Genomic DNA, 23163 nt, shown 5'->3' with positions numbered 1-23163 from the left:
GCTTTCGCTTTCACTTTCTTTGGGGACTTTCGCATTAGCGAACTGGTGGCAGCCAATAAGAAGGCTGCTGATTCCAGTCTGCTGTTCGAAAAAATGGTCTTCCAGGACAGGCTTGTGATGTGTAAGATCCACCGTTCTAAGACCGATCAGCTAGGCAAGGGCCGCTAGGTGTCCTTGGGGGCTCAGGCCGATGACAAAGTATGCCCTGTGCAGCTGGCCGGGTTGTATACGCCCCATTGGCCAGCGTTAGCCTTACAGTACTTTGCGCATGCTGATGCATTGCCGCTGACGCTCTTCCGGTTTACTGCGGTATTCAAGCCTTGTTTGGCAGCATTGGGCTTGTGGCTCGCTGATTACGGGATGCATTCATTCCATATTGGTGCAGCTACCAGCGCAGCTGCGGCAGGGCTTCCGGTGTCTGCCATTCAAGAATTGGGGTGATGGAAGTCCTCCGCATATAAGACATACATGCGTTTAGATAAGGTTTAACTGGCGCCTGTTGCGCAGACACAAAAACATTATGTTTACACTCAGTTTTGGAACGGCCAGCATTCCGGAATTGAGGGTGTGAAGTGAATTTTTAACTTTTTCCTCCGAAAGTGGGCTGATTACAATTGGCTTCCCCCTTAAGTCCACCGTCTTTTTTTTTTAAGGTTTTCACCTTCACTTGGGTCCTTTATTGGTACTTATTCAAGTTGTGCATTTTATATGTCTTAACTTCAAGTTGTGTCTATCTTACAGTTTAAGGTTATGATGCTAACCAGTTTGGTTTCTCTTTTTTCAGCCTCTTCCCCTCCCTCAATGACTCATGCCAAGATCTGGTTCGTAGGGCACTCATTTATTTTCTGGGCATCAAAGCATCTGTTAGCTGCCAGGGCACCTATAGCATTAGGGGCACAGGCGGTACATTGGTTTGGTGTCAGGGGTCTGAGCTGGGATGGGTTGTGGACCTTGCTTTGTGCTAAGAAGCGTAGGTGGGGCCGCCCCGATGTGTTAATTGTCCACCTCGTTGGGAACAATTTGGGCCACATGACCGGCATTAGTCTAATCTTAAAAGTGGAAGCAGAATTGAGGAAGTTGGTTTTGCGCTGGCCTAGGTTGCGTATTGTGCGGTCAGACATTGTGCCCCGATTTAATTGGAGGGGCTGTCGGGATTTGGCTGCCATGGAGAAGCCAGGCGCAAAGTTAATTTTGCTGTTTCCAAAGTGGTCACATTCTTAGGTGGTATCGCCATTCGGCACCCGCCTTTAGTCCATGAGTCTCCCTGCTATTATAGGAAAGATGGTGTCCATCTGTCGGACGAAGGCATGGCAGTCTTTCTTCAAGACCTGTTTGCTCATTTAGGTTAGGATTTTAGCTTAGCATAGGTTTGTTGTTATGATTGGAGGGCTGCGGTTCTGCAGTAATTCCCTGGAGGGGTAATTTTGAACCTAGCTGTGGCGGGAAGTTGCTCTTGACCAGCGGTACCAGGTGGTCGCTGTGTGGTATTGCCCCTCTTTGACAGGATGGCTGGTGAGTCCTGCCTCCGCGGGGGGATGTTGGCCACTTCCTCGAAGTGTCCTCGCCATGCCATAGAAGAGGCGGTAAGATCATCACAGTGCAGGCTGTGCCTTAAATGGATGGGGGCGGTTCATCGCCCCAGTTATAAGTTGAGGCATTGTAGTTATCACCATTACTAACACCTTTCGACCTGAACTGGTCTCCAAGCGCTTTCCTGGCCATTCCTTTACAATAGGGTCATACCACTTAATAAATATACTGTAATGATCTTTTAACTTATGCAGTTGTTGTCCATGTCATTATTTTAAGAATAAGGTGTCTGCGTGATTTATTTCTAGGGGTAATATAGAGTTAAGTTAAGGTAAATGTCAATCATTATAATCCAATAGGCGCCTTAGTGTCTCTCTGATTCTGGAAGCTTCTTTCCACCCTGACCTCGGGCTGATTCATCACCATCTGCATTATCAGATGCAGAATTATCAGATAGGAATGTGCTGCAATTTATATTGGTTCAATCACAGTGCAATAATTGATTACACTGACCTGAGCCCCATATAACTTTCTCTACCCTTGGTTCTGTTTGGTGGAAGTCACACAGGGTTACAGCCATCGCCAGGAATTGACCTTTTGCTGTTGGGAGACTCGAGTCCCCATTTTCATAGAGAAAAGTTCCATTTGGAATACAGAACACTGCAAGACGGTTTACGTCCAGCACATGGCTTTCCATCAATTTTAATTGCTCAAAGTTGGGAAATTGAAAGGATCCATTCCCTGTATCATGGTTAATGGATTTTCTACTATTATAGATTGTGGGATGTCTGATTAAGACCGCCATTTTACACCAGTGTCTGATTTTTTATTATCCTTTCTGTGTATACCAAAAAAAAACCTGAGGAAGCCTTTGTAAAGGGCGAAACGTGTTGGGTTAACACGGTGACTCAAAAGAAATTATTGAATACAACAAAGACATTTTAAAGAAAAACCTTTTAATAAAAATTATTTGTTTTATGATCTACAGTTGTATTGAATATAAATTATGTTTTGAAACACTGCACTTTCATCAGGTGGTGGATTGTATCAGCGCTCTCTATATTTCGGTGTCTACATTTCTTTTTCGTCTCTCGCTAACAGGGGTGACTTATAGAGTAGCTGCTCCCTTGTGGCGCACTTGGGGTCACCTCATGTGAACCTTTTTATGTGTCGACCATTTTCATGTCGACCTTTTGCTTGTGCCGATCTCTTGTCAATGTTGACCTAAACCATGTTGATCTTTTTTCCTGTGTCCATCTTTTTCACTGTCAACCTACAGTGGTCGACCTGACTGTTGACCTAATCACTGTTGACTTAATGATCCATACTTCTGGATAGTGTGGTATGTGGGGTCATACAGGGGTTATAATATCCATTGCAAACATTACACCCCTATTATAGTAATGGACTAGGGAACAAGGGGCCTGATTCTGGTTCACTTCCAAAAGCAAATTCACTCTCTAATGGACAAAACCATGTGCACTGCAGGGGGAGCAAATGTAACATGTGCTGAGCGAGTTAGATTTGGGTGTTATTTTGTTTCAGTACAGATTAAATACGGACAGCTTTATTTTTACACTGCGATATAAATCAGTTTGAAATACCAACCCCACCCAAATCTAACTCTCTCTGCACATGTAACCTGCAGTGTGCATGGTTTTGTACATTATAGAGAGAATTTGCTTTGGCAAGTGAATGGCAATTGAACCAGAATCAGTCCTAAGGCTCTTCACAGGCAACCAATACTGCAGAAAGATCCAGATTTTCTGCAAGAGCCTGGGGATTCACACTGTTACTTGGACTATACCTGGTCAACTCCATTGTAAAATATCTATTTTGAGGGATTATAACTGAGAACCAAATTGATTGTTAGGATCACCATGTGACTTTGTTTAATTTTAGGTCAGGAACTTCTAATCCAATCTGAAAAAATGAGATCCGGAGTGTAGATTAAGACTAATTTTCTGTGTAAAAGAAGGAATAACTTGTGTTAGGTCCAGATTATTCATTGTGCAATCTTGGCCAAGATTGATATATCGATACGGAGCTGCAGGTTAATATTGGGCAATTTATATAAAGTCTAAATAGTTTCAAAGTACTATACATAGGAATGTCCATCGGCCATAAATAGTCTATGGCCTATAGTAAGTGCCAAAGTTACCATACCATTAATTGGGGAGGGGGAGGCAACACTGGCAATGGTCCGTAGATGCATTTCACTCAACTATCAATGGCTAAACCATACATTGGTTCCACCCCCAATGGATTAAACCATTATCTATCAGTGGTATAAAGTTCAAGTTCATGCACAGTATACCATAAAAAAATGCTGTTTTAATGGTATACTGTGTTTCAATCCCCAAAAAATATTTATTTTTTTATAAAATCAAGTTGGATAAATTTTAAATAGAAATTGTTGACCTAAATCAGTCATTTAAAATCCAAAAAATTTCAGCAGTTTTTAGATAAAACTAATTGGTTAAATCTTCTCCACCTGTAGTGTAACATATTTTTCCCCAGGTACAAAGTTATGCTGCATACGCACTACAGTATGTATAAGATGATATTTTTCTGATTAGAGCGAAAACCTGGTAGTGTCTTGGAACAAATGACAATCAACCATTTGCTTACAAAAGTCATAAAAATTGGCAACATTTGTTTTTGGTATAAATTGGTTAAATTAAATGGATTTAACTAATTTGTTTGAACATCTAATTTTTTCTTCCAGTGTTTGGGAGCAAATGATCAGTTGTCATTTGACATTACCAGATTTTTTTTCCAACCAGAAAGATTGGACAGGAAATTGTACATATCCGTGTACATGTACGTAAAGCCTAAAGGCCCCCATACACTGAGCTGATTTGTCCTAAGGACAAGTCAGACCAGTTTTCCCTTGAGAGCTCCCCAGCAGCATCCTGGGAGGCTCACATGCGTTCTGGCACTTGATGTGCCATTTTTACATGCAATAAATTGCATACAATTTCTTGCATGTAATTCTCCCGGGGAGCTGCTGTGAGCTCCCGGGGAGCTGGTAGTGGCGGGTGGTGAGCAGCTTGTAGTGGGTCCATCCTAGCAGTGGCGATGGCTAAGAGCTTAGACTAAAGCCGCATTTTGCTGGGCGGCGGGGTGGGATGCTGCTGCTGAATATTGGCTGAAAATGGGAGGCCGCTTCTCTCAGCCACTTAACGTCTGGCCAGTCATTTCAAAATATTCAGCATCCCACCCTGCCACCTGGCAAAATGCGGCTACAAGCTCCCAGCAACTGCCGCTGCTTGGATGGACCCCGCTGCCCGCCACCACCACCAGCTGGCCGGACCATGCCGTCTGCCCCCAACGCACGGAGAGGGAGGTCCCAGGTCGGGTGGTCGGACGGGCAGCAGGTACGACCACTGGATCAGGTCCGATGCGCACAGGACCGCGCATCGGACAACAAACTGTGCCGATATGGGCGCCGATTTCACAGCCCGATTCGCTGGAATCAGCCCAAATCGGCTCAGTGTATAGGCACCTTTAGAAATGTGATATACAATTTATGTTATTATGGGTAAATGTATTCCAACAGTTTACAAGCCCCAGGTGATGTACAATGCAACAAAGGATAAGATGTGGATACCAGCAGTCATGGAACTAAAGTCCCTACACATGGAAGCCCATGTAATGCTTTTTGTCGAATCGATAATCGCTGTGATTACTCTGCAAATCGAAGGTTTTCATACCTACACTCAGCATTTGTGGAAATATGTCAAATTAATCAAATTAAATTTCCATATGCATAAATATCCACAAAGAGGATGAGGCAATCAGGACAAATCACAGCAATTATTATCAGACATTGACCATTTAAATAATTGAAGTAGTGTGTTTTGGCTGTGATTTTTCATAGCCAAAACGATTGTGCATACATACACACACACTATACAATAAAACAGGCACATCACCTGATTATTGGCAAATCAATGCAATAATTGTAAAGTGCAGCTTTTCCCCAACTCGTACCTCATGATACGGTAACAGTCCAATATTTAAGAATATCCCAGGGTTGCCTACCTGACCCTCTCCTTCAGGGAGAAAATGCAATGTTCCAGGACTGCCCTGGTAATGTATGATTGCCATCAACTGTGGGGAGCTAGGTAATTGATAAGAAAGGTGTTTCACCACAGGTGATGGCAATCATACATTACCAGGGAGGTCCAGGAACAGAGCATTTCCTCCCTGAAGGAGAAGGTCAGGTAGGCAACTCTGGAACATACTTGCCTACCTGACCCTCTCCATGCGGGAGAAAATGCTCTGTGCCTGGACTTCCCTGGTAATGTATGATTGCCATCACCTGTGGGGAGCTAGGTAAAGGTGTTTCACCACAGGTGATGGCAATCATACATTACCAGGGATGTCCAGAAACAGAGCATTTTCTCCCGCATGGTAGGCAATTATGCCCTGGAATATCCTTACTTGTACACAGATAAAATCAAACTGACCAACGTATTGTGTGTACTAATTAAGTCACCTGAGGTTCAGGATGCATATCCTTACAACCTGGACTGTGAGGGTGCCTTGATCACTGAGTTCGGGAACCGCCGGTAAAGTGTGTAGCTAGCTTTACTATGTACGATACGGTTTTCCTGTGACTCACTGTTCAGTACAAAGATTTGCAAAAAGTAAACAAATATTTGAAAAGATAAACTTAAGTAAAAAGTAAGATTTAAAAGTAAATTTTATTTCTAACATATAAATAAAAAAAATATTTTTAAATGAACCATAAACACCCCCCCCCCCCCTCCAAAAAACAAACAAAAAAAAAACAGAATACATTTCAATGTAATTATCTGAAGTTTTGGTGACATTACAATTGCTCAATTTATTATACAATTGTTTCTTTCTGATAAAAATATTTCAACATTTGGAAACAGAGTCAAAATAAAATGAATGTCCTTCGCAGCTTTAACAAGCTATAATACACGTATGATGCAATATGAATCGATCGGAAGAAAGAACATTGATTTAGTTTCAAAAGAAACAAAAAAAACCTGTCGACTTTACAGTCTTTGTTTTATACTACAGCTGCCATAATGCTCAGCCAGCCAGTCCCAGTGCAGAGGCGTGGTCAGTCCCAGTGCAGAGGCGTGGTCAGTCCCAGTGCAGAGGCGTGGTCAGTCCCAGTGCAGAGGTGTGGTCAGACCCAGTGCAGAGGTGTGGTCAGTCCCAGTGCAGAGGCGTGGTCAGTCCCAGTGCAGAGGCGTGGTCAGTCCCAGTGCAGAGGCGTGGTCAGTCCCAGTGCAGAGGAGTGTTAAGTCCCAGTGCAGAGGTGTGGTCAGTCCCAGCGCAGAGGCGTGGTCAGTCCCAGTGCAGAGGCATGGTCAGTCCTAGAGCAGAGGCGTGGTCAGTCCCAGCACAGAGGCGTGGTCAGTCCCAGCGCAGAGGCATGGTCAGTCCCAGAGCAAAGGGGTGGTCAGTCCCAGCGCAGAGGCATGGTCAGTCCCAGTGCAGAGGTGTGGTCAGTCCCAGTGTAGAGGTGTGGTCAGTCCCAGTGCAGAGGCGTGGTCAGTCCCTGTGCAGAGGCGTGGTCAGTCCCAGTGCAGAAGTGTGGTCAGTCCCAGTGCAGAGGTGTGGTCAGTCCCAGTGCAGAGGGTGGTCAGTCCCAGTGCAGAGGCGTGGTCAGTCCCAGTGCAGAGGCGTGGTCAGTCCCAGTGCAGAGGAGTGTTCAGTCCCAGTGCAGAGGCGTGGTCAGTCCCAGCACAGAGGCGTGGTCAGTCCCAGTGCAGAGGAGTGTTCAGTCCCAGTGCAGAGGCGTGGTCAGTCCCAGCACAGAGGCTTGGTCAGTCCCAGCGCAGAGGCATGGTCAGTCCCAGAGCAAAGGGGTGGTCAGTCCCAGCGCAGAGGCATGGTCAGTCCCAGTGCAGAGGTGTGGTCAGTCCCAGTGTAGAGGTGTGGTCAGTCCCAGTGTAGAGGTGTGTTCAGTCCCAGTGCAGAAGCGTGGTCAGTCCCAGCACAGAGGCGTGGTCAGTTCCAGTGCGGAGGCATGGTCAGTCCCAGCGCAGAAGCGTGGTCAGTCCCAGCGCAGATGCATGGTCAGTCCCAGTGCAGCGGTGTGGTCAAGCTGTTCTGGGTCCACAGTTCCTCACATTATACTGTACATTGTATTTTCTTTGTGTACCTTTATTATTTCTAGGCTAGACTGGCCATTCAGGGGCGTTCCACGCCCAGAGGACTCATGTATCAGTTTAGATGGCCTTTTTTTGTCAATATGATGCCAGTTTTTAATACATACTTATTTAGGTATTTAGGGGGTGATTCAGTAAGGCTCACTAAGCAGCGGTTGTTTGCGGCATAGCGAGCCCATAGATGCAGCAAGCTTGAACATCCGCCACCCTTGCAGCAAAATCGTTCCCCAGAGCGAATACGTCAGGCACTGATTGGTCCAGGCCCTTAATGCAAAGACAATAGAGGAGCTACATAGTGTGCATAGGAATATGTGTGTGTAATATAGTTATATATGGGTGCTGTATAGTGGACCCTTGTCATCCAATCCAATGCTGCTTTAACCACTTGATTTCCTTTGGCGTTTGCATTTCTTTTGTTGTTTCCTTAGTTTCCGCGGCTTGGTAAGATTTTCTCTACAAACACAAACAGAGATCATTATTAACTTTGTGCTCCGTGTGGACCTTACTAAATACAGTAGTTATATGACATCACTGTTTTTATAACAAAACATCTTGAAATAGCAAACACTATAACATTTATTATGTGTAATTATTGTAATGTTATGTTTGAGAGCAGAAAAGGATGAGCAGTAGTACAGTTGATGTATTTTAACTATTAAATGGTCACAATCCTATGTAACTTTAATTTTAATCTACCAGCCATACATATACAGTATGTATGCGCTAAGCAAGTGTAGTAAATAATAACATCCTCTGTCATATGCTATGGTGTGGGCTAGTTCATTACCACCCAGCATGGCTGCCATCAGGGGGGGCAGCTGGGACTCCAATCCCGGGACTAGGCAGCAAGGAAGCCCATCCCTGGATTAATGCCGCATGCTCATTGCAACCGGTGCATTGGCAGGAGGCCAAAGAGAAAGCACTGGAGTCATTTTGAAATTGTCCCCGGCAGCAAGCCAGTTGGAGCAAGTGAACCGGCAGCCAATAAGAAGCCACTACAGGGGGCATGAGTATTATATCAGATGGGGGCCCCCAACTTTCTGATTGCAGCCCTGCCACCCAGTACCATGTTGGTCAAGGTCAGTGGCATAACTACAAAATGTGCTCCCCCTCCAGTATAATACTTGCTCATTGTCAGGATTTCTTCTCCTTGTCACCCCACCTGCTGCGGCTGCGGCTTTGCGGTCTGCTGCTCCATACCTCCGAACTGTCCCGCTAAACGCGGGCATGTCCCGGTTTTTGGGAATGTTTCCGAGTCCCGCTGGGGCTGCCATTGTCCCGCAGTGGGGGGGGGGCAGTTGGGAGCCCCCCCAGTCTGAAATGCTGAAACGCTGTGCGCATGCGTCTATTCAGCGTTGGCCCCTTTTCATAGGCCACGCCCCTTTTTGGGCGCTTCGCCGCGCGCGTGTCCTGATTCTGTGGCAGAAAAAGTTGGAAGGTATGCTGCTCACTGCTGTCCCTTCATACTATTGAAAATGTCTCTACCAAAATGGCCACCTCCTCTTCTAGCATCCTTGATAACGGTCTCCTGTGAGTTGGCAGCCATTTTGGGATGGACATCTCTCCTACAGTGCTGCTCTTAGGCTGGCATCTCCTCTCTGCTGCACTGACAGTGGCGTGGCGGCCTGGGACAGTACCCCCAGCTCCCACAAGCCACACAGCTCCGCCAAGCCACTGCAGGGACTGTTGCTGCGCCAATGGTCAAGGTACATCCATAGCCAGCAGGTATATGAAAGGAACAGAACATGTACTGTAACATAAGAAGAGAGTGGTCGACTGCGCTTATACAATGAAATTTAAACAATAATAATGGTTTAGAGTGGTCAGGTGTATGATGAAAAAAGTACAATTTAATAAAATTTAGACATGAATTAAAATTGAGACAATAAAAACAAAAACAGAAGTGACAATAGATGTTATATTCACCCTTGGATTGGTCAAAAAGTCCGGTCCAAATAATAAGTCCTGCAATTTGTAATCCGTTTTGGATGTGAATGGATCCACACCTTGGGATTTCCCTATTAAAGGGAATAGTTCTAGGAGATGGAGTTGGTGGCACAGAAAAGTGAGGGGCCAATTCACTTTATCTGGAGATGGAGTTTCTCAGAAATCGGGGTTAGTGTGCCAGGTGAATGGATGGCATGCACTGGTGGGGAGCACTGGAACCTCCGCTAGCTGCGCCGGGCTGTCTTTAGGGGGTGGTGTACCTCCAGATGTATTGGGCCTCGGATGGGTGTTGTGAACCAGAGTGCTTCTCCCACCGAAGGTGCAGGGGTTGTCTGTGTTAGGCAGCAGTCCCACTGAGAGTGCAATTCTCCTTGTTAGAGTGGTGCGGAATCCAAAACCAATTCAGGGACCGTGGGTACCAATTCTGTAGGGTGGTTAGGTCACTTGTGTGCACCTACGCGTTTCGCTGCCCTCAGCAGCTTTTTCAAGGTCCTTCAAGGTGCCACCAACTCCATCTCCTAGAACTATTCCCTTTAATAGGGAAATCCCAAGGTGTGGATCCATTCACATCCAAAACGGATTACAAATTACAGGACTTATTATTTGGACCGGACTTTTTGACCAATCCAAGGGTGAATATAACATCTATTGTCACTTTTGTTTTTGTTTTTTTTTGTCTCAATTTTAATTCATGTCTAAATTTGGTACTCTTTACCTAGCACGGCGCCCACGATTTTGATCGTGAGCATCGCAGGTAAAAAAATCGCGGTCATCGCGGCCATTGAATGCACTAAAAATCGGGTGCGACGCGACCGACGCGATGCCCGCGATTTCCCATAGGGATCAATGTTAAATTTCTCAATTGACCCGATTTTACTGTTCAATGCCTCAATTGACCCGATTTTTCCATAGGAAACAATGTTAAATGGCCCACAGAGGCCAAATAGCCACCCTGAAGTGTGAAATGGCCCCCACAATTGTTAACGCCACCCCACGATCAACGTCAACTCGAAGCGTGGCGTGCGCAGCGAGCCCACGAGGGGCGGCGGTACGCGTCCTACGACCTTTTCATACCCCCACTATCCACGTCGGTGTGGAGTTGAGAATAGAATAGTGTGGCGAGCGTAGCGAGCCCCCGAGCCCAAAGCGTGGCGAGCGGCCGCGGATACCTTCACAGGTAAACGCATCCCTTTGCGGGCTTCACAGGTATCCGCGTCGCCTCGCTGCGCTCGCCACGCTTCGGGCTCGGTGGCTCGCTGCGCTCGCCACACTATTCTATTCTCAACTCCACGCCGACGTGGATAGTGGGGGTATGAAAAGGTCGTAGGTCGCGTACCGCCGCCCTTCGCGGGCTCGCTGCGCTTGCCACGCTTCGGGTTCACGTTGATCGTGGGGTGGCGTTAACAATTGTGGGGGCCATTTCACACTTTAGGGTGCCTATTTGGCCTCTGTGGGCCATTTAACATTGTTTCCTATGGAAAAATCGCGTCAATTGAGGCATTGAACAGAAAAATCGGGTCAATTGAGAAATTTAACATTAACAAAAATCGCGGGCATCGCGTCGGTCGCGTCGCACCCGATTTTTTAGTGCACTCAATGCCCGCGATGGCCGCGATGGGCGCCGTGCTAGGTAAAGAGTACCCTAAATTTTATTAAATTGTACTTTTTTCATCATACACCTGACCACTCTAAACCATTATTATTGTTTAAATTTCCTTGTATAAGCGCAGTCGACCACTCTCTTCTTTTGCTATTATATTGGGGTTGACTCCCCCTTTTTCTAGACTGCTGCTCAATTAGCCAAGCATACCCATACACCAGCGCCTTTCCGTGGATATTTTTATCCCTTTTTCTATGTACTGTAATGTAGGAGCCGGACTGGAGGCAAAGCCTGGGGGTAGGCTCCCCTGACAGGGTTTGTAGGGAGCTGACTAGCAGTTAGTCATAGGAGGAGTGCTTAAGGAGAGGGTCATAGGGGGAGGGGCTTAACGGGGTGTTGGAGGGGTTTATAAGCAGGGTTCAGACAGGAAATAGGGGTCACTGGGAGATTTTCTCAACAGCTAAGCAGCGTGACATCTCCCATGGCTTCCCCAGGCAACGCTGATGCAGAGGTATCCGCTGCGCTTGCTGCCCTCAGGGAGGCAGCTGGCACCAGAGGGACTGAGTGGCTGCAGCAGCAGATGTCAGGTCTGCTGGGGGGACTGGGAGCAGCAACGCAAGAGGCTGCTCCAGCGGGTGCACGGCCTCGGAGGTCCAGGCCTCCGGAGCGCTTTAGCCCATCTGTGTCCCCCAGGGTTCAGCGCCGTTCACGGAGCCCCGTTAGGGACCCTCCAGGCCAGGCTGCGGGCCGGGCACCTTCCGCCCGCAGGACCAGGTCTGGGAGGAATCCAACCAGCAGGCGGAACCCTCCGCGCGGGGGGGATCCCCCCCACGTGCAAGAAGATCCGGCGTTGCGTGGTACTGGACCTGGTGCGGTGGGGCATGCGGGGCATGCTGCTGCCCAGCGCGGGGTGAGTCGTGCCAGGGAGGCAGAAGTACAGGCTGAGGACCGCAGGCCTGGTACACGGAGCGAGAGGCGCACAGCTGGCTCCGCCTCCAACGAGGTCACGCCGGCTGGTGCTGTACCTGAGGGTCGGGATGACAGGAGAAGAGAGATGGCAGCGTCAGCAGATGATGGAGAAATACCTGGTCCTTCCCCATTGGCTGGAGTTCGTCAGGACACTGGACCTGCGGCTGCTGGGTTCACAGCCCCCAGGCAGCCTGGTGAGTCTGTCTCTATGTCTGTTAATGCTTTAGCGCAGAGTCAGGGGGGGGGGAGGGTTAGCCCTCCTAGGGGAAATGAGTAGAGGTTTTACTGAATTATTGAGTGGGTTTGCAGATTGGTTGGTGGGTTTGCGGCAGGGGGTGGGGCCGTCCCCGGCGGCAGCATGGGTGCCGCAGAATGCAGGCACACCAGTTGGCATTAATGTGCCAGTCAGTAATAGTGTGTCGGTTAGCAGTGGGGTGCCGGTTAGCAGTGGGGTGCCGGTGAGCAGCGGGGTGCCGGTATCCGGCGGCGAGCAAGGTAGCAGTAGTGCAGGGGCAGAAGGGGGCAGTGTTGGGACGCAGGAGGAGAGTGGGAGGCTCAGTGACACTGCGAAAGGGGAGGTGTATGTATGCTTTGAGGGTCCTTTGGGGGCCCACCTGAAGCAGGAGGTGAGGGAGAAGATTTGGAAAGGGGAGTACGTCGATATATTTTTATTGCTCCCTTTAGAGCGTTTTAATCTGGATAGGCCCCGTAAGGAGGAGAAGAAGGAGGAGGAGGAACGGCGGCGGTATCGGCTGATACCGCGGTCATTCACGAACTGGTTGCAAGCATTTGCTATTTTGGCTAGTGTGATTGGGGAAAAGGCACCTGACAATTGTTCAGGCTTGTTTTGTTACATGGATGCGATAGGAGAGGCATACCGTGTGTATGGGGGCTTGGCTTGGCTCAGGTACGATGAGCAGTTTAGGCAGAGGAAGGCGGTTCGCCCTAACATACGTTGGGACCATAAGGATATTGCTTTATGGTTAAAGGTGACGGCTCCCACAAAAAGTGGGCAGCCCTTTCGTGGGGACGGGGGGGGCCGAGGGAGGCCACAAATGGGACGGCCATGCAGAAGGGACTCTGCTTTGCCTTTAATGACGGGTCATGTCGGTTTGGGGCAAAATGCAAATTTAAACATGAATGTTCCTCGTGTGGAGGGACCCATGGTGCAAATAAATGCTTCAGAGGGAAGTCACGGGACGGTAATTCAAAAGAGGGAGACACCAGTTCGACTGGAAAGGATGCTGGGCTATCTGCATAGGTATCCTGACCAGCAGACAGCCGTGTTGTTGGAGGAGGGGTTTAGGGAAGGTTTTAGGATACCCTCTGACGTGCAGTTTTCAGGGAGCTTTAGGAGGAATTTGAAGTCTGCGAGGGAGCATCCAGAGGTGGTGCAGGAAAAACTGCTTAAGGAGGTGCAGCTGGGTCGTATGGCCGGACCTTTTGGGTCAGCACCATGGCCAGATTTGATAGTCTCTCCATTGGGGGTGGTACCTAAAAAGGAGGCGAACAAATTTCGCCTTATCCACCATTTATCGTTTCCAAAAGGGGCGTCGGTCAATGATGGCATTGATCCCGACATCTGCTCGGTGGTTTATACATCATTTGACGCGGCTGTTCAGTGGGTGAAGCGGTTTGGGAAAGGGGCCAGGTTGGCAAAGACTGATATTGAATCGGCATTCCGTTTGCTGCCGGTTCACCCAACCAGTTTGCGTTTGTTGGGATGTTGTTGGGACGGGAAGTTTTTTGTTGATCGTTGTTTACCGATGGGCTGTTCTTTGTCATGTGCTTATTTTGAGGCCTTTAGTTCTTTTTTGGAGTGGGTGGTTAAGGATGTCTCTGGGTGTAGTTCAGTTATTCATTACCTAGATGACTTCTTATGTATTGGTCCTGGGGGGACAGTAGTATGTGACTTATTGTTGAGGACTGTTGAAAGGGTGTCGGCAGACTTTGGGGTCCCGCTTGCTCCAGGTAAGACGGAGGGCCCTGCAACGGTGATCAGTTTTTTGGGTATTGTCATTGATACCGAGAATATGGAGTGCCGCTTGCCCGAGGAGAAATTGCTGGGTTTGAAGGCCGAGGTAGGGAGGGCATTGCTGTTGAAGAAGATTAGATTGAGGGAATTGCAATCCTTGCTGGGCAAATTGAATTTTGCGTGTCGCATTATGCCTATGGGCCGCATTTTCAGCAGGAGGCTGGCAGCAGCGACGGCAGGGGTGGTTCTTCCTCATCATTTCGTCAGATTAGGTAGGGAATTGAAAGGGGACTTGCGGGTGTGGGCAACTTTCTTGGAAGCTTTTAACGGCAGAGCCTTGTGGATGTCAGATACGTGCGTCGCTACTGAGCTAGACCTTTTCACAGACGCGGCCGGGAGTGTTGGGTTCGGGGCATATTGCCAGGGACATTGGTGTGTGGGCCGGTGGCCGGAGTCTTGGGTGCAGAGAGGCATGGTAAAAAACTTGGCATTGTTGGAGTTGTTTCCTATATTGGTTGCGGTAGTTGTTTGGGGGGAGCTATTCCGGAATAGGAAGATTTGTTTTCACTGCGACAATTTGGGGGTTGTCATGGCTATTAACCATCTGTCGGCATCTTCACCGCCAGTGGTCACCATTTTGCAGCAGTTAGTGTTGGAATGCCTGGCTTTGAATTTGTGGGTTGTGGCTAGGCACGTTCCTGGTGTCTCTAACGGCATTGCGGATGCTTTATCTCGTTCACAGTGGGAGCGTTTTCGGGAGTTGGCACCAGAGGCGGACAGGGAGGGGACCGGGTTCCCGAGTCGGCTCTGGGCTCTGCTGGACGGGTAGTCGACCAGCTCATCAGGGAATCCTTGGCCCCGAATACGTGGTCGGCATACAATCAGGAATGGCGGAGCTGGTCAGAATGGCGTGAGGTAGTAGGTCTGAAGGAGGATGATGACGAGTTGGCTGTCTTGCTATATATAGGCCATTGTAAGGAGATTGGTTGGTCAGTGGCAAAAATCACGCGCTGCATGGCGGGATTGGCTTTTGGGTTTCGTGCAGGCGGCAGGCCTGATTTCACTAAGAATTTCCTGATTGCGCAGGCTTTGAAAGGTTGGAGGAGAGGCCATGTCGTACAGGATCAGAGAAGGCCGGTGTCTTTCCAGTTGTTACAGAATATGGGCATGAAGTTAGGGGAGGTCTGTAGTTCCAATTTCGAGGAAAGGTTGTTTGGGGTAGCTTTTTCGCTTGCCTTCTTCGGGGCACTGCGGATTGGGGAGCTCGTGAGTACAAGCGTGTCCAGGCCGGGAGGTTTGTTAGGAGAGGATGTGGATTTATACTCGGATAGGGTGGAGCTAGTGGTGAGGAGGTCTAAGACGGATCAGTTAGGGAGGGGGAAGAGGGTAGTTCTCTTCTCTGTACCAGGGTCGGATATGTGCCCGGTGGCACGGCTGAGGATATTTAAGGAGGTCAGAGTGGGCAGGGAAAGGGATCCTTTGCTGATGCATGCGAATGGATCCTTTTTATCACGGTTTCAGTTCACAAGTGTGTTTAGAGCAGTCCTGCGGACGTTGGGCCTCAAGGGGGAGGAATACGCAGGTCACTCTTTCCGCATTGGGGCCGCAACTGAGTCTGCTAGAATAAGATTTGGGGATGAGTTGATTAAGCGTATTGGGCGGTGGGAATCGTCTCGCTTTCGGTCTTATGTTCGTTTAGGGGATTGTTGAGGTTGACCGTGTTTTTTCTGTTTTAGGGCAGCCTCCGTGCCTGATTTGGATTTTAGGACATTCCTATGTCTTTTGGGGAGCTTTACGGGCGGATGTCATACCGAACGGCCGCCAGCTGGGTTTGGATAGAGAGGAGGCAGTGGTTCGCTGGCTGGGGAAACGCGGTATGGTATGGAGTGGAGTGCTGCAGGAATTTCACCTTTTTGTTCGGCTCGATAGGGTTCCCGACATATTAGTTCTGCATGTAGGCGGGAATGACCTTGGGAGCAGACCATTTAGGGAGTTGATATGGGATATCAAGTTTGATCTCCTACGTTTATGGGCAATGTTTCCGGAATTGATCACGGTTTGGTCGGATATCGTGCCACGCCATTATTGGAGGGATGCGAGGTCGGCTGACAAGCTCAATAAGGCACGGATTAAAGTTAACAGGGCGATTGGGCGTTTTATGGCCAGGAACGGGGCTGTTGTGGTGAGGCACAGGGAACTTGAGTCTGGTGCCGGGGCATTTTGGAGAGGTGACGGTGTGCACCTGAATGCTGTGGGGATAGGTTTGGTCTTTGGGTCTACAAGAGGGAATAGAAACAGCGTTCCGGATGTGGGGGGGGCGCACGGGGTTAAGGGTTTAACCTCGTGCTTTGTGGCGGAGGGGGGTCCTCGAGGTTGGTGGCATTGAGGCTTAATTATGCGGCGGGGAGGGCCCCATGAGGGGGCTGGACTCCCCTGGGTGAGGTTAATTAATGAGCACTGGGTGTGTACAATTGGTGCCCTCGAGCCAATCGCTATCGGCTGGGGGTAAGAGCTCCTGGAAGTGCTTAGAGGTGTGGATATATATTTATTGAGGGCCTCGGGGACCACCTTCCGTGGGAATGTTTTTGGATTATTGTTTAAAATTGTATTGTTCAATAAAGATGGCTGCTGTGGCCAATTTTATCCAACAAGAGAGTTATGTCATTTGTGGGGGGATAGTTGGGCACAGCGATTAGACAATACCCTGTCATGTAGGAGCCGGACTGGAGGCAAAGCCTGGGGGTAGGCTCCCCTGACAGGGTTTGTAGGGAGCTGACTAGCAGTTAGTCATAGGAGGAGTGCTTAAGGAGAGGGTCATAGGGGGAGGGGCTTAACGGGGTGTTGGAGGGGTTTATAAGCAGGGTTCAGACAGGAAATAGGGGTCACTGGGAGATTTTCTCAACAGCTCCCACCCACCCTTCCCTATTTTTTATAGTTTAGGTAGAATATTTGCTAGGATGTCTTTTTGTCACAGTGGCCTGTGCGGAGGGGGGTCCTCGAGGTTGGTGGCATTGAGGCTTAATTATGCGGCGGGGAGGGCCCCATGAGGGGGCTGGACTCCCCTGGGTGAGGTTAATTAATGAGCACTGGGTGTGTACAATTGGTGCCCTCGAGCCAATCGCTATCGGCTGGGGGTAAGAGCTCCTGGAAGTGCTTAGAGGTGTGGATATATATTTATTGAGGGCCTCGGGGACCACCTTCCGTGGGAATGTTTTTGGATTATTGTTTAAAATTGTATTGTTCAATAAAGATGGCTGCTGTGGCCAATTTTATCCAACAAGAGAGTTATGTCATTTGTGGGGGGATAGTTGGGCACAGCGATTAGACAATACCCTGTCATGACTGGATGTGAGCTGCAGCTATCCAATCTCACTCTTCGCTGTAGTGTTTTTGTTTAAGAACTTACAGATACGTTGTGATGCGTTGTACCCATTTCTTTGTCGGGTCTGCGCACACTTGGATTAGAGATTTGTTTTTTGATTTGCAGGGATGTCTGATTGTGAAACTGTAATGGAAGAAGAAAAGTGATTTGTCAACAGACACACCTCGAGTAATCTCTGTGTAGACATGTTGTCGTGTTGTCTGTGGGCGCTAGCTGTATAGTGCGTAATCTGATAACACCTGTTACATATTTACACTGGTAAAACAAAAATGTATTCACTGAACTTGAAAAGGCTAAAAAGGTTATAGTCCGGGTAAAACTATCAATGGCTTAATCTGTAGTACATGCAGAGCAATCAACAAGCAGCTCCATGTACCTGTCACACAAGCAGTTATATTACCCAGAGAGAGCTTCACATGTGCTATAGTTAATAATCTTTATAATGCATAAACCTCACTAAGGGCAAGATGTATCAAGCCTCTGGAGAGTGATAAACAGCCAGCCAATCAGCTCCTGACTGCCATGTCACAGGCTGGGTTTCAAAAATGACAGGTAAGAGCTGATTGGCTGGTTGTTTATCACTCTCCACTGTATCACTTTTTGAACCTTGATACATCTGTCCCTAACTGAAATAAGCTGTTGCACACATTCCATTGTTAGGTTTACAAGTGCGTTATGGTTCCGTAACCACATAACTTATATCCAAGGGTTAAAGTGTGTGTGTGTGGGGGAACAGGGTGGGACTAAGTGCCACCACCTGTAATGATAGGGGTAACCAGATCCACCTCTACCAAAGCCCTGCACAGTAATTCCAACAGGTAACCTTTCCTTGCAGCTTTTTTTTTTCTGGCATGGTATATGTGAGGTCATGCCACCACTGTCGCTGAAGTGAAGAAGAGCCACTAAAGGAGCAGGCTCTGTGCATGCTGAGGACAATGTGTGAAAGGATTGCAGAGATATAGAGGTGGGGAAGCTGCTGGAGGGACACAGGGCATGGAGCTGCTGGAGGGACTCAGGCAGTGAGCTGCTACATTGACAGAGGTAGATATATGTATAAGGGGCACTACTGTGGGCATTATGTGTATAAGGTGCACTCCTCCTATGTGTACTATGTGTACAAGGGGCACTACTACTGTGGGCATTACATATAAGGGGCCATTCTTCTGAGTAACGTATTTTGAATAAGGGGTACTAATGTGTGTAATAGTATGAATAAGGGGTGCTACTATGTGGTGTAATATAAATCAGGGGTACAATGTTTGTGCTACTGTGGTGTAATTTGAATTGGGGGTACTGTTGTGTGACCACACCCCTTCTTTGTGAGACCACTGTTCCTTTTATAAAGGAGACAACGCACAAATTTAAAGTTTTCAAGAGATACTCTGCTTATTGGGGGGAGGGGGTGGGTGGTTGGGTAAATTAGTTCCCCCACCTCTCCAGGACCAGCTAAAGCCCTGCTTATAGCAGTACTTAAACTGCCCAAGAGGCCTATCATGCATGTCCACACAACTGTGGGCTATGCAGAGTTGGATCTAAGAGTAAATAAATGTTTACAGCCTTACCATTTGCACCTAGTATAGGAAGATGTGCAGTAGGCACAGTGTCGGACTGAGGCAAAAAAGGGCCCACCGGGTGAATGCAGTGGTAGGGGCCATGTTTAGAGGTGGGGCCAGTCTCTAGAGGGGGTTGTGGCAAGCCACCACATTGGGTTGCCTAACCATTAGTGAGTGCATTGGCTGGGCCAAATGATAAAGTTTTATTTAGTAATTACTGCTCATGATAATGTAGCAGACTAATAACATTAATGCACTGCAGAAATACACCACAGTCTTGTGCTATAAAGCCACATATGTTCAATGTATAATTGAAATACACAGTCTGGAACCGGATCCCTAAAGGAAGAGGTGGGCCTCCAGGCATTGGGCCCCACTGTGTCTATCCCCTGTACCCCTGTGGGCCAGTCCAACCATGAGTAGGCATACCGCTTATATGTCCTTCTTTTCATTCAATGTCTCAACTGCAGGCCACAGTGTCCCGTTGTGGGGGGGGAGTTTGGGAGGATCCCGCTGCACGGAATCTGTACTGTGGCCAGTAGCGTGCAGATAGCTGGGAAATCATGTGATAACTGTAGAACACTGCACAAAATAATATTCCAAAGCAAGTGATATGGGCAATGTTTTGCCACAAGGGTACAGTATCTTATTGGTTCTGTTAGGATCTCCAAGTGCCACACTGTGCAATGGTGCAAATCACACAATCAGGCCTCCTTCCGCCGTTGTATAATGATAACGTGTATCACATTGTCATTCAGCGGACATGGGGTCTGATTACATGAAGCATGTCATTAGTGGTTACCACCACTGGGATTACTCCGGACAGTGTGGTAATTAAGACCGGAGTCCAGAGGGGTGGTGTACCCAGACTATACAATGGCCAAGGGTAACTGCCTATTCTCTGACATTGTTGTACGGGAATGCTACCTCTCTGGACTCTGGATGCTTTTCTTAATTATCGGACTGTCTCAAGTAATCATGGGTAGGTGCCTCTACATGTCATTAAGACCCCTCCTCAATCACTTGGGATGCTGGAGGTTAGCCTTCTCTGCCAGAAACCAGGGAGATGGCAAGTATAGGTAACCCTAAACAAAGGGGTGCCTGGGCTACATCAGTCATTCGGGCGATCATGCTGCAACCTGCAATGTCTTTGGGAAATAAGTCTTTGTAATTGATGCCGGAATGATTTCAAAAACATGCTCAGTTAAAATGAAACAGCAGTAACATAAGCAGCAATTGCGCCAACAAAACAAAGTTTCATTACCCAGTTGTCAATATGTAAAGAATGCGAATTGGGACATGCTCGATAAAACGTGGTTTCTCCATTGCCTCCTGTACAGTGCTTTAGTGTGTTGCGCAAGCAGGATTACATTACTGTGACAACAGGCGTTCTTTATCCAGCGTTTGTGGTTTCTATGCAGGTACTTGTCACTCGTCAGGACTAATTAACACACGGCTCTACACGGTAATAGCAGCATACTGTGGGAGTGCCACTCTGTACTGCTTCCAGTATAACAATGCTACTGGCTGATCTAGACTTTATTTAGCGGGGTAGGGGGGTAACAATTAATCCTGGCTCACAGCACAGCAAGCACTGCCCAGGGGTCTCACAGTACCCAGGCTCATTAGCAGCACAGCAGCCAATCAATCTAGACTGTAGCAGGCATCATAATTAATGTAAGATCTTTGAACCTAGAAAAGCTGCCATACCAGCAGGGGATAGTGATCACAGACAATCTTAGGGGGGTAGGATTTAAATCGCCCCACTCCCCCCCTGGATCCGCCAATGTACTATAGAGCACACTAGAGTGTACTATAATAATTACATGGGAATATTGAAAACTTACATCACAGCATCAATGTTACAGACGCCTCTGGAATCTTGCTTGTGGAAATCTTCAATTATTTTCAGTTTTAGCTTCCTTGAAGTGTGACCGGTGCAGCAATTAAACATCCCAAAGGCTGAAATACACACATGACCATAAATATATACTGTATATACTGTATATAGAAATGTTAGTAAATAAATGAAATGATAACATTAACCAATCAGCTTTTTATTAGCAGACTTTTACAAACTTGCATCTAATAAATCGGGTCCCTAGAAGCTGTACAGTCCTCGCAGGGATTTGCTGTAGCGTTCTTCAGGGGGCGGGGCTATCAATATCCAATTTACATTTATTCACTTTATTGAGATTCCAGATCACCACTTTGCAGGGCTGCAAATGGATGTGCACAGGTACACATCTGTTCTCTAGCACCCGTACAGAGGAAACAGTCATTCGATGTTACTTACCATCGAATGATCTTTGCTCATCTCCCCGGCACTCAGTTGCCGGCAGTCACTATCCATGAGTCACTCGGCAGCTGCACGGATGTAAGCAAGTTTGGGGTGGGCACCGACGTCATGCGTCCGCCCCTAGCAGGCAAAGGAACACCTGGATTCGACCGCACTCACAGCTTTTCAATGGACATGCCCATTAAACACTAGGGGGCCTCCCCTGCACGCCCTCTGCCTGTCAGTCAGGTGCTTGCAGCCAGGCCCTGCACATGTGCATTACCAGCAATGGGCAGCTCAGCGGGACGAGTCTAAAGTTGGGTACACATCAAGCCCCAGACACACTAGACGAGTTTTTAAACAATATCGCTCAGAGGGGCCCTTTAAAGTGAAATCCTTAAATAAAAGCTTAGTGTGTATGCTCAGTGTCATTAATGCTCCTACTCCGTCCTCTGGGAATGTAGCTCAATCTGACTTTATGTTCAGCGACTGCATGTACAGGGGGGACCCAATGACGGTAATGGATATCGTTCAGGTATCGTTCGCTACCTCGTTTGACCAGCAGCACTATATCGTCAGTGTGTGGGGCTTTAGATGTCTTTATAAACAATGTGGACGAGTTGTGAACGTCAAATTATTTAAATCGTCCAGGGTGTATCACAATGCCGATGCGCGGAATGCTGGTCATCGATCGTTTCTACTGATCTTTTGAATATGCAGGAAGATCTGTAAAGGCCCCCACACACCACAGATTCACCAGTTCCCGAGAGATTGGGCCTAGAAATCAGCCCAAATCAAATGCCTTTGATGTCCCCTCAGGTCCAATGTGTGGTCCTGGGCACATTTGGACTTGATTCGGAGGTCCAACATCCGACTCAAACCCCCCCTCCCAGCGGCGGGGAACAGGGGTCGCATGTGATACAATGTATTGCATGCAATCCTGCCACCCAGGAAGATAACAGGTGGCTTGCGAGGGATCGGACGGTCACACAACACAGCAGTGTATGGCCACCTTAAGTATTGTTAATGACATCATACTCCTGGATGTGACCAATGACTAAATGTAATAGTGTGGGAAAATCAGAAAGTGAGAGATTTCGGAGAGTTTTCCCATTTTTTTTTTAAAAGCGGCAATCAATTGCAAGGCAATTTTTTATTTTTTTTTGCAGGGTAAACGATTGCTGCTTTAAAAAATTGGAAAAACTCTCCCAAATTCTCTCCCTTTCTGATTCTCAAGCTGTGTACACACGGGGGCGATAGGGGCTGAAATCGCTGGCGACCATATTGCCAGTGATGGGAGTGTGCCCCAGTGATAAATCCCGTTTTCAGCCCTGTTATAATCGCTGGTCGCAGGAGCTTGCTCCTGCGACCAGCTGATTACCTCTGCGGCACCGCCGGCAGAGGTTCCCTTTCATCAGCGACCATCTCTGGTCGCTGATGAAAAGGAGAAACTGAGCAATATATTGCTCAGCCATATATTGCTAGCAATATATCTCCCCCGTGTGTACGGGGCTTCACACCCACAGCATATCTTCAGTAATAGGCTCGTTAGAGGTGACTGGATTTATGAGCTGACATTACAAAGGCTAACAAATCAATGGAGAAGTAATTAGAATTGTATTGGGGCAATAGATATTATAATTAATTAACGAAGAACAGAACGTCATGGCCACGCAAGTATAATGTAATGTGCTCAACCTTGCCAGTCCTGATAATAATAGCGATCCTCAATCTGGATCTGTTTACGTAGTTCAGATAGAACAGAGAGCGG

General features: G+C 47.8%; 1 protein-coding gene across 1 annotated transcript; it reads right to left on the bottom strand.

The window, feature by feature from the left end:
• Positions 1 to 7245: 7245 nt before the first annotated feature.
• On the bottom strand, positions 7246 to 21420 carry LOC146062760 (C-C motif chemokine 21-like). Its single transcript, XM_083174792.1, has 3 exons — positions 20962 to 21420; positions 17586 to 17684; positions 7246 to 8141 (listed from the first exon to the last, which is right to left on the bottom strand). Exons 1-3 carry the CDS (start codon positions 21066 to 21068, stop codon positions 8066 to 8068), a joined length of 282 nt encoding a protein of 93 aa, XP_083030918.1. The 5' UTR covers positions 21069 to 21420; the 3' UTR covers positions 7246 to 8065.
• Positions 21421 to 23163: the final 1743 nt, after the last annotated feature.

This window comes from Crinia signifera, chromosome 3, assembly GCF_055691185.1.
Source record: "Crinia signifera chromosome 3, ASM5569118v1, whole genome shotgun sequence".
Lineage (NCBI taxonomy): Eukaryota > Metazoa > Chordata > Amphibia > Anura > Myobatrachidae > Crinia > Crinia signifera.
Note: the sequence above shows the minus strand (reverse complement) of the source record. Positions and strands in the feature narration are given on the sequence as shown.

Bases quoted from the DNA above. Each gene is read 5' to 3' on its own strand.
- LOC146062760 (XM_083174792.1), bottom strand. From the start codon at position 21,068: ATGTTTAATTGCTGCACCGGTCACACTTCAAGGAAGCTAAAACTGAAA. The intron at 17,685-20,961 runs GTAAGTTTTCAA...CTTCCATTACAG, and splicing joins TGTAACATTGATGCTGTGAT to TTTCACAATCAGACATCCCT. The intron at 8,142-17,585 runs GTAAGTTCTTAA...TTGTGTTTGTAG, and splicing joins CAACGCATCACAACGTATCT to AGAAAATCTTACCAAGCCGC.